Below are 11,674 nucleotides of genomic sequence, written 5' to 3' on the forward strand. Positions count from 1 at the left end.
ATCTCAGAGGTTTTTCTTTTTAAAAAAAAAAGGTGTTTGAAACAATCCATAGTTTTCCTGATGTGGTAGTGGAAGCTGGAACACTTGAGACATTTAGAATGTGATAAAACACTTGAAAATGTTCTAAAGAGAACAGTGCCACATTGACAGAGGATTGGACAAAATGTGACTTAATAAGATTAATTTTTTATCAGAATGGGAAAAAAAAGGAGTTGGATTCTGACTATTCTTTCAAAGCTGGGAAATGTCTTGTGTCTTCCGATTTAATTTTTTTGTTTATCAATCCATACATGAATATTGTATATAGCCAACTCAAGCATGGTCAAAGATTAATATCTGAAATTGGCTACCAGATTTGCACTGCAGTTTCTTAAGAGGCAGATAGTGCCTGTATTTACATAAATTGGTGTGGGCAGCTCAGGTTTCAAATATGGTTCCCTAAATCTGCACCTAGGCACCTAAATAAGCACTTAAGCATCTAATTGGGCCTATTTTCTGACAAACTCAAACCAAGCCCTGGAGAAATATTTGATGCACACATACGTAAAGTAGAATCAAAGATGGAAAGTTCTCACTGCACAGCCAAGAGGATAAGTAACTGCACAAGAGTTTTCCTGCTTTTATAAGAGGGGGAGCTATGCTTTAACTCCTGTACGAATGCATGGGAACCTCCTCAGCCACGCCCACCTCCTCCGTCCCCTCCTACTGTTATCATTCTTGGGATTTTTTGGCCACCTGCATTACCTCATATCTTGGAGGGGTGTTGAATAGCTGTCTGCTTCACGTTCCCACTAGGTAAGGTCAATATTGCCACAAATCCCAAGGGTTTGGGTGGGGAGTTACGAAGCAGTCTGGAACACCTCCCGCTCACATATACCCAAGGAAGAGGGGAAGAAAAAACTTCTCCTGTCCCTGCAAGCTCTGCACTAAACCCAAAGTGCAGGTAGAGTTCCATAAACTATAACACATGGATCTCTTCCTGGCTTCATTCCTGCTGTTGAGGAGAATGGGAATGCTGCAGTTGGGGGTTCAGAGACTGATTAGGGGGCCTGATGTTGTCCTCTTTCACCCTGACATATACCTTCATATAATGAAGTATCAAATCCTCTTGTTGCCTGCCTCTGTCATTACATCCATTTCTCATCACATGGATTCTTGTCCAGGTTGCTAAGTTATATTTTAAAGACTAAGAATACAGGGTTATCTCTTGTTCTATGTATTTAAGCCACACTCCTGTTAATAGTATCTGAACACCTCCCAGCATGGTATCTTACTCCTGTTTAACATGTCTGAAATACGTGAACATTTGCTAGAACATCATGCAATCCAAAATGTCACTTTGAAGTGATATGTTTTCATTATAAAATAGTGGAAGTGTACAATCTTCCCAAAGTATGTATTGTAGCTTTTATGGGTCAAATTCTTAGCTGATGTAAATAGGTGTAGTTCCATTGAAGTAAAAGTACCTGTGGATATGGCTCAATATGTGTAGAATATATTCTATCTCAAAACCCTTTACAAAGAAGTGTAAATAAATTTTATAAATGGGGAAACTGAGGCACTGGAGAACTTACACATGGCCACACATTAAGTTACTATTGGAGTTGATTGCAGAACCTAATTCTGATCATTTCCAATCCCCTGCTGTTACCAGACTGCTTCCTACAGTTAAGTGATCTGCCTGGGATCGTTTGCAAATTCATGCAGACAATTGGTATAAACTATATGGGCAAAATTGCATCTTCACAGGAGGGTTTGCCACCATAGCCTGTACTCACAGAACTTTTCTTGTATAGATGAGGCCTAAGAGTCACAACTGCCAAACTGCTACTCTAACTTATTAGACCATATCATTATTGTAAAATTCAGTGTGCGCCTTGGTGTTGGGAGTGACCTTAAGCTAGATAGACTTTTAATTAAAAAGGTGGGGGGAGAGAGAGAGAGAGAGACTATATAAAACAAATGGAGATACTGATAATAGAGACATATTTGGATCTCAGTTACACAGATATAAATACAAACTAATCCCCTTGGTTTAAATCAGTAACATTGCTCTGTCTTTAAATCAGTGATTTTTTCTGGAGGAACACCAGCAAAAATCAGTTCAGTAATCTTTAAATGATCTGTTTTGTTCAAAATGTTATGGAAAAAATGTTAGCCATTTCAGTTAGTATCCATTCAGGTGTTCTTTCATATTCATGCTGGAAAATTTCATTTTCTTGCTTTCCTGTTTTAATGAGTAGACATTCTCAAAGCTATTAAAACATAGCAACAATTACCTACCGATTTCTAAAAGGCTACTTCCTTATTTGAATGTATTAAGAGAATTTGTTGAAAAGAGCCCAATACACTAGTTGATGGCAAAATATCTGATGTCAGGTGATGAAGTATAAATAAAAATCCAATATGATATTGCATTAATGATAACTGAAATATCAACTTGCTATGTACTATTTTGAATATGTTAGTCTAATAATTTTAAGAGCATGGTATTTTACACTAGTAAATCCAATTGGTATTTTAATTTTTCATGGACTGCTGAAAATACACATGATGTTTTAAAAACATATAATACCCCAAATACATAAAACAGATGGAGCTATCGAAGTTACTCCAGTTACTTTGTGTTGGTGTCTTTTGATTTCAGATGTTGACTTCTATATCTCCTACATGAATGCTAGCGTTGAAAACTTAAGAAAAGCTTAGAAATTTAAGGTGTTTTGTATAGAAATTTATTTATATCAAACAACCCATAATATTTTAATATTAAGGTTGAACAAACACTGAAAAAAATGTCAACTTTTCATTCACATTTTAAATGAATTCTCATTGACAGCATTTTCACTTCTTTTGGGTTTGCTTTTCACAAACATTCTAGGAAATTAAATTACTGGCAAAATGTTTACAGAAAAATCAGATTTGGAATTTAGAATAGAAACTGTTTGCACTGTAAATCTAACTTTAAGACTTTAAGCTTAACCAGTAAGGGAACAGAAACATACTGAATTACTTGTGTCCAATTAAACCAATTTGAATTTGGAATTGTGAATATTATATTATCAGAGTAATTCCTGTGAATAATGAACTGTTTGTTAGTTATCCATAGGCTGAAACATATTTGCCTAATATATTATGCAATATATATTCTTATAATAAAATATTTGTTAAATTAATTTGAACAAGAAAAAAATTCATGGAAATCATGATCTGTTCATACACTTTGCAAACTGTAACAAGATCTAAATTCACAAAAAAAAATGGTTTCTTTTCAATAGTTTGCCCATCCCCTAATTAATTTTTAGCATTTTCCATCCCTCCCCCCTTCTGTTTTTTGTTTTTTTTGTTTTTTTGTTTTTTTTTTTTTACAAAATTGTGCTCTGCTCCTACAATGTACTGCACATGGAAAAACCCTCATGCCTTTGCAGAGCTCCCCTGACTTCATTGGAGCGAGTTGGGGGTTGTCTGATTGCATCACATTGCAGAATCAGGCCCTAGGGTTCCAATCCTGCAAACATAAGGCAATTAACTTGCTTGTGAGTAGTCCCATTGTTTTAGCAGCGATATGCCAACAATGCACAAGGATAATTTCTTTCACCATTGAAATGCAGCCACCTCTGGGGTTAAAAAGCTGTAGCTGTTTAGCAGTACACTAGGAATTTCCACACCTTATTATGTCAAAATATTTTAAACATATAGTAAATAATTGTCACAGAAATGCACTCCTTTCATGATGCACTCTTACCCATCCTACCTACCTCCACCACTAAAGAAGTGCCAAGAGCGTCTGTCTCCTCGCCTATGTAAAAATTGGTGATTCTAGACATCCATGGGAGCTGTAGTGCTAAGTGACTTTCAAAATGGGATGCTTAGTGATAAACTATGGCAAACAAGAGTTGTACCCTCTGATGTAGGGTGACCAGATCAGGACAGTCCCTATTTTGGGGTGTTTTTCTTACATAGACTCCTATTACCCCTCACCCCCGTCCCGATTTTTCACATTTGCTGTCTGGTCACCCTACTCTGATGACAAGAACGAATTTGACAAAGCAGCCCAAATTCAGCTGAGATAAGTTGAAGAAGTGGATGTGATCTTTATCCTAGAACCATACACACCCAATATCAGTTGCTTTTCCTGCTTTACAACCTTCCATCTTTTCAATGTGTAAGTTTCACTCACTTTGCACAACCACTAAATGCCAGATAAGTGCAAGTAATCCTACTCTGTCACTAGCCCCCATGCATTTTATGACAATGTATGCCTAACATGTATCTTACACTACTATTTATGTCACCACTAAATTTGGGCTAGAGGTTTCCAACTTGCTCCAGGTAGAATTTTGCTGATTTTGGTTTCTAGGTCCCGATAGAACTCCAGTTAAAGTCACTGGGATTCCTTCCATTTGGCTGTAATGGGATTTGGATCAGTGTGTAATTTCTCCCTCCCCCCAAGTGTATACTTAAATATGACTGTAATATAGTATAGAGAATAACATACTGGGCCAGATCCTGCATTCTTGTAAACCAGCATAGCTCTATTTATTGAGTTACATTTACATGGGATAAGGGTATAGGCCCAATATCTCTAATAAGCCCTAAAGCTCTCTGTCCATTCAGTTATGTGAAACACACATCCACTTTTAGTATATTTCACTGTAGTTCCAAAGTCTTATGTAATGACAGTTCAGTCCACATGATTCATACTGCAAATGTTTCTCTGTATATTTATTTCATGTTACCTCTTGAGGTAACTTTAATGTATACTACAGTGGTACATCATTTATACGTTCCTTTGTGATGCTGTTACCTGTTAAGGCTGTTTTCTCATATTTCTACTACACCACAGGCTCTTCTATACTAATTCAAATGCAGATTCTGGAGAAGACAACTCTCTTGTGGAAGCCATGCTTCATAGAAAACAGCAAATAATAAAGATTTATATCATTCTTAAACATCTCCTGGAAATGATTGAATCGTAAAGTTTTTCTCATTTTAGTTTGAATTCACTTGGTAGCAATATGAAATTCCTTCATGTCAATGCTGAAGTCTGACTAATAAGCTTTACACTTGCTGGATCCAAATTTTTACTGTTTCTGAAGTTCTCATCCGACAGAGTCACTGAATCAGGTCAACAATACTGTCTCTATCAGATCCTCAACTGTAATGTAGGGGGAAAATGGTTTTTTATTTGTTTGGTTGGTTTTCAAATGAGAAGAATGCAATGTGCTATTTCATTTATTTATTGTTTTATCAAATTGCCAGTTTCTGAACTCATTAATACCAGCATGAATCTGGAGTAATTTGAAGCCAGAATTGTTGCTCTGGTGTAAATGAGATGACAATACATTCTATATATGTATTATTTTCCATGGCAGAACACAGTACAAAACAATGAACACTTTTAGGAGGCAACAAAACATCATTTTTATATATAGAAAGAATGGGTAGTAAATGCCTAACACTATGTCATAAGAAATGATAATAAAATACAAAAACAGGGAAAGCAGCCTGGGGGAAAGAGAAGAGGCTGTAGAGTACTGTTAGGCTGACTATCAGGAAATAACTTACCAACAATGAGTTTTATTAGTCTATGGGATAGTCTGTAAGGGGAAAGTGGTGGAAGCTGCATCACTTGCAAAATTTAAAGTTAGATTACAAAAAAACAACAACACACTATAAGTTACACTGTAGGGAATAATCCTGCATTGGCAGGGGGATGAACTTACTATATGTTTTGCTAACTTTCCATCTCTAACTTGTATGACAAAATCAAAAATCCAGACACTAATTGCTTTTGAAATGAGAGCCACTGTGTGACAAAGGGTAGAAACGTCACCTGAAGACCAGCAGACAAGGAGTTAACTCTCTCCCACAGTAGTATAGATGGGTACAATGAACCAGGTCTGGGACCAGGTCCAAAGTCCATTGACTTCAAGAGGCTTTGGATCATGTCTTAGAGGTTTGTGTCTACACTACCACTTATGTTGGAATAATTTAAGTCACTCTGGAGTGTGAATAAGCCACCTCACCTGAGCGACATACATTACACTGACCTAAGCACCAGTGTGGACAACTATGTGAGCAGGAGAGCTTCTCTCGCCAACACAGCTACCACTGCTTGTTGGGGGTGGATTAATTAAATTGCTGGGAGAGATCTCTCCTGGCAGCTTAGAGTGGCTATGCTAGAGAGCTTACAGTGGCGCAACTGCATTGGTGCAGCTGTAAGCTCTCCAGGGTAGCCGTAACTGATGGGAGAGAGCACTCTCCCAGGAGAAAACCCCTGAAGAGACAGAACTATATATTCAGTTTCTGGAAGGCTGGGTTACAGGCTGAGCTGGGGTTTCTCCAACCTTACATAAAAACCTTTGGGGTTTTTTGTGATTATCCTATCCACAGTAAGGGCCTGATTCAGATCTCACAACTAGGTAAATCCAGAAAAACTCCAAATGTATTCAAGTGTGACAGAATTTTACAAAGTTTGGCTGACTTCCGTTTCAGGACCATGTAGCCCACTCCAACAATTTACACATCTGTGGTATTTGAATAACTTTAATAAAAATCAGATCATTTGATTCTGCTCCCCTTTCTATCAGTGTGAATCAGGTAACTCAAGCAAAGTCAATGCAGTTATACCAATGTAAGAACAGAGTAAGGGAGATCAGAGTCAGGTCCAAAATGTTGCCCAGGCCTCAAAATAAGGAAACATTCTGTTTCTATTAGAGTCCATCAGAAAAGGTTAAGTATTTTCAGTGAAAAATTTCCAAATGAAACAATTTGATTACAAATTTTTCAATGTATTTTACTTGTTTCTCTATGAAAAATGAAATTTTTTTCATTGTCTTCAGTTTGTGAAAACCATTTTTTTCATTTTTCATTTTCATAAAATGTTGAAAGAAAAATGTTTGGAAAAAAGGCCGTTTTAATTGAAAACATTTTTGAATGAAATATTTCAACCTTTTCTAATTTTTGTCTTCAGTTACTAATTCAAACTGAGAGCTTGATTCAATTTAAAGGTATCCTGTCTTTCACACTTCAGAAATCCTTGCAACTTGTTCTTCGGTTTCCATATGATAATATATATTTTAAATGGAATTAAGCCCCCCAAAGAAAAGCTACTGCAGGCTACGGGTGTGAAAAACTAAGTAATAGTGTAACACTTCATTATCTTGACTTCCTCTCCTCCTCCCTCCTCTCTCTCTCTCTCCACTATTCTCTTTGCTGGTTTAAATGACAAATTGGATAAAATTTACCCTTATGAAGAGGACCAGCACAAGGCCTTTGTAGCACTTAAGTCTCATTTATGTCCTCAAAATAGTGTGGCCCCTTAGGTGAATTACACACACAAACACACATACACACACCACAGCTATTAATGCAAGTCTCATTATCTAGACTACGTAAGCATGCTGAGTAATTTTCACAGAGGTGGAGCTCTTACCAACCAGAATTCTAATTTGTTACAGCCTAGATGAAGGTTGTCTAGCATTTTGTGAAGTATATTAATCAAAGCACCTTTCATTCCTTGAATTAAGTTGTGGCTGTTGTAGAACTTGCAGGTTTATGATTCCCAGATGCCATTTGTTTTACTATGCTTTGTAGGACATGAGATGAAAAGAAGTGAATGTGAAATTACCAGCTGAAATACAAGTTGAAGACATTAGAGAAGTTACATTTTACTTGGGTGGGATCACATTTCTCACTGTATATCAGGAAAAAGAAAAAAGACTTATAACAAATAATATTGCAACGTTCCACCACTTAATATTTGATTGCGACCTATATCACATGCTATGTGCACGCGCACACACAATAATAATAACAATTCAGCTATAAGAATGCACTAGATTAAATATGCATACTTAGTTCCTGAAAATAAGGGGCAGATAACTTAGCATTAGAACCAAGCATGGTGCAGATAGGCAGTGTTCAAGTTTCGCAGCACAGCTCTGTTAATGCAAGTGAGTCCTGACAAGCAACATGTTTATTTTTTTAATGTCCAAGTGTCTCCTAAATACAGATTACAAGCATAACAAATAGTGTGGTTAATTTGGACCCAACAGGAATGCAAATTTATAATAATGATTTTAATACCTCCAGACCACCATTTGTATTTTCACTTGCCCTTTTTTTCTGAAATTAGACATCTCCATAACAGGTTCAGGCTACCGTCATTATTTTAGATGTCCCTCCTTTTAGACCCGCAGTACTTTATTCTTTCTGTCTGTGACTGTTGTACATTATAGTGTGTGTCAGAAATGCTACCTCATATCACTGACACTGAAGGGAGCTTCATTTTGTTAAAGAAATTAACTCCACATCTCATTTAACAATGTTAGGCAGAGTAGAATGTTTTGGATGTTGACCCTTTCTTGAGCTAGGGCCCCTTCTCCAGAATAAATCAGAAGCCAGTTTTTACAACAGCAAAAGCTGCATCATTACTAAATATGCTTTCAGCAAATACAGCTAAAAACCATCTAGTTTTACTCATAAACATCTAAAGAACAACATCACGCCCTGAAGTAAGGCTAGAAGAACATATAGTGAACATTTTTTGAAAATGCAAAAATCTAACTGGGTGCTGCTCCATTTCCTTACATGCAATTACTTTTCTGTCTCCCCTGCTCATGCCCCACTTTTTTGCACAAACCTGCAGTGCAAACCAGAAGCTACTGAGTCTTCCCATTCTTGTTGTAAACTAGGTTGCAAAAGGATGTTACTTGTAATTATAGTAAGCACAACATATCCAAACAGAAATGTGATTTTCAACTTGATGGTAGCCCTTTAAAATTTTGTCTTTTATGGAATTTCAGATGCTGCACAACAAACATGTGATGGTTCGTGTAGGAGGAGGATGGGAGACTTTTGCAGGGTACTTGCTGAAACATGACCCATGCCGAATAATGCAGATCTCTCGGGTGGATGGGAAAACCTCTCCAATCCAGAGCAAGTCTCCGACCATCAAAGACATGAATCCAGACAATTACTTGGTTGTTTCTGCCCATTACAAAACCAAGAAGGAGATTAAGTGAAATTAACTTCTCGTTTGACTGGGACTATATATATGTAGGTCCAAATTATCTTCTTGAGTGTAGTAAATTTAGTTTATGCTTTGAAAGGACTTCAGAAAATTTAACAGACTGAAAATGGCAACCTGCTTTGAAGATCTTTGAACTGTAGAACTATTTATTTCTAGTACTGTACCTTTTATAGCAAATTATCCTTGATAGGTTAATTACTACAATCAGATAAGAAATAGACATATATTTTTAGCCAAATCATTACTCTTAAATATGTGAATGTATACTTGGAATGATTTAAAGGATGTGGTTCATGTTAAAGGGAAAACCGCAATACAATATATTTGTATGAAAAACCTGTGACATTGAGTCCATGACTGTTTTTAGGTTAGTTGGAAAAGATATATGTAGGCTGAGTGTGCAGAGTGATAAAAGCTATTTGCTAACACTTGCTGCCTACAGACTAAAATCAAAATGGACTATTTTTTATAGGTTGCAATAATAAGCAATAATTTTTAAAAAAGGATTATTGTGTGCTATACAGTTCCCTAAAAAGGCCATTTTAAAAAGTTTGTATATCCTTAAGCTACTTTGACAAAGTTAATTTTAAGATCCAGATCCACAAAGGGATTTAGACACCTACTCCCCAGATTCAGGCACCTAAATCGCAGATTTAGGCACCACTGCAATACACAAAACCTGCTTGGCTGCCACCTAATCCTTTGGGTGCCTAAACTCAATTTTTGTTATAAAAGTTCCCTAGGCACCTAAGTTCCTGCCTCCGGGCATGCACACAACCTCACATCAGACATCTGTACGCCTATCTCATGCCCCAGCAGGGTCCTCAGATGAGGCTAAGATAGGCATTCCCCTGCCTAGCTCACTCACAGCATGCCTACCAAATAGGAGTACATTCAAAGTCCCACCGGCTGAGGAAGTGGTGGCAATGCCACCTCCCCCCTTAAAACATTTAGCTCAGTGGTTAGAGCACTCACCTGGGATGTGGGAGACCCGTGTTCAATTGCCCCCCTCTGCCTTTTTGGAGGAAAGGATTTCTGAAGAGGGGTCTCCCACCACACAGGTGAGTGCCTTAACCACAGTGGGATGTTCTGATGTAGGACTCCCTAAAACTCTCCTGTTGAAGCTGCTCCACTTTGGAAAAATAATTAGTCATTGGAGCACAGGTAGTGGACCCTGGGTCTCCCATCTTCCAAAGGAATGCCCCCATTTCGAGGTTCATTCTCAGTTTAGCATTCTGGCCCAATGACTAAGCATTTATACAAGGTAGAACAGCTTCAACAGGAGATACTGAGGAAGTCACACATCAGACTATCCTGTAGCCCAGCGGTTAGGGCATGTCCCCAAGAGGTCGGAGCTCCCTGTTCAAAATCCTTTCTCTCTACCAGACAGAGAGAGACATTGTTTGCAGCTCTCCCATATGCTGGCCAAATGATCTAATCACTAGCTATAAGGTAGGCAGGACCCCCACCTCTATCAGTGTTTCTTGCATGAAATGGCTTAGGTACCTAATCCCAGGAGAAGGTTACCCAGCTCTGGCTCACAAGCAGAGATGGGACTGCCCTACAGCCTAGACTTAGCTGCCTAACTTAGTAGAGGGTTGAGGCTTAACACACACGCCTCTTCTCAACATCTCCTTAGTTTAGGTGGCTCCCCACCTAGCATGCTGTTTTTTGTGAATCCCATTCTTAGGTGCTTAACTCTCTGTATGCCTTTTATAGGGAGTGTAGGTGCCTAACTCAGGGTTTGTGAATTTCAGTGATTTTTCTAGGTGTCTAAAAGTTAGTCTTTGCAATGCTGAGTTCTTAAGTTCCTTTGTGGATCCAGGCCTGAATCCACCTGGTCCTTTCATGGGTGCCCAGTGACAGGAGGATATAAGACGCAATGGTTGATTACACCAGGGATTGTAAATGACAATGCACAAAGGGATGTAGTACTGACAATGCAGATAGTGTGCATGGGCACTCCGGTTTAAATATGTTGGTTGGGTGTGAAAAATCCACTCCCCTGAGCAGCGCTGTTAAACCAACTTAATTCTCCATGTAGACAGTGCTAGGTCATCATAAGAAGTCTTCCACCAACTTATCTACCACTTCTTGGGAAGGTGGATTACCTATGCTGATGGGAGAATGCCTCCTGTCAACATATCAGAGGGGTCAACGTCAGTAGTGTATAGACTGAAACGCTATAGTAACGCAGGTGCAGCAATAGAGCCATAATGCTGTAGCATTTGAAGTGTAGACAAGCCTTGAGTCAGAATGCAACCTTGTGCTTCCCTTATGGCAAGTCACCTTCATGCTGCCCCTTACTTTGAGTTTGACTGAAAGGCACAGTCTAGCCCTACTTTTAGTAAATTAATTGGGTCAAATATGAACAGATCCATTGCTCACTCTTTAGAGCAATTCAGATTTTTGTAAATCATCCACATGCCTCTAAAAATATATAGAGATGGGAGGGAATGGGGGGGCGGGGGTTTGTCTACTTTTCCTTGTTTATATTTGGTGACTTTGTGCCTTGTAACTTCCTAGAAAAATCATTTTATAGGATTATTTGAATGGCTATAAATTTGAGCAGAAATAAGTTGTTTCATTAGCAATGGAATAAACAGAAACTTTTTTAAAATATTCATAAAAGTTTTTTTT

The 11,674-nt window shown here is 38.0% G+C and overlaps 1 protein-coding gene across 6 annotated transcripts in view; it reads left to right on the top strand.

Moving 5' to 3' along the window:
- The window catches only part of GAS2 (growth arrest specific 2), a 157,027-nt gene extending 145,561 nt beyond the window's left edge, over window positions 1–11,466 (top strand). For all 6 annotated transcript variants that reach the window (XM_030560179.1, XM_030560176.1, XM_030560178.1 and 3 more), the window contains one exon: window positions 8,808–11,466. In XM_030560179.1, coding sequence (XP_030416039.1) covers window positions 8,808–9,026 — 219 coding nt within the window. In that variant the 3' untranslated portion in view covers window positions 9,027–11,466. The remainder of the gene's footprint in view (window positions 1–8,807) is intronic.
- The last annotated feature ends 208 nt before the right edge of the window (window positions 11,467–11,674 follow it).

This window comes from Gopherus evgoodei, chromosome 4, assembly GCF_007399415.2.
Source record: "Gopherus evgoodei ecotype Sinaloan lineage chromosome 4, rGopEvg1_v1.p, whole genome shotgun sequence".
Taxonomy (NCBI): Eukaryota; Metazoa; Chordata; order Testudines; family Testudinidae; genus Gopherus; species Gopherus evgoodei.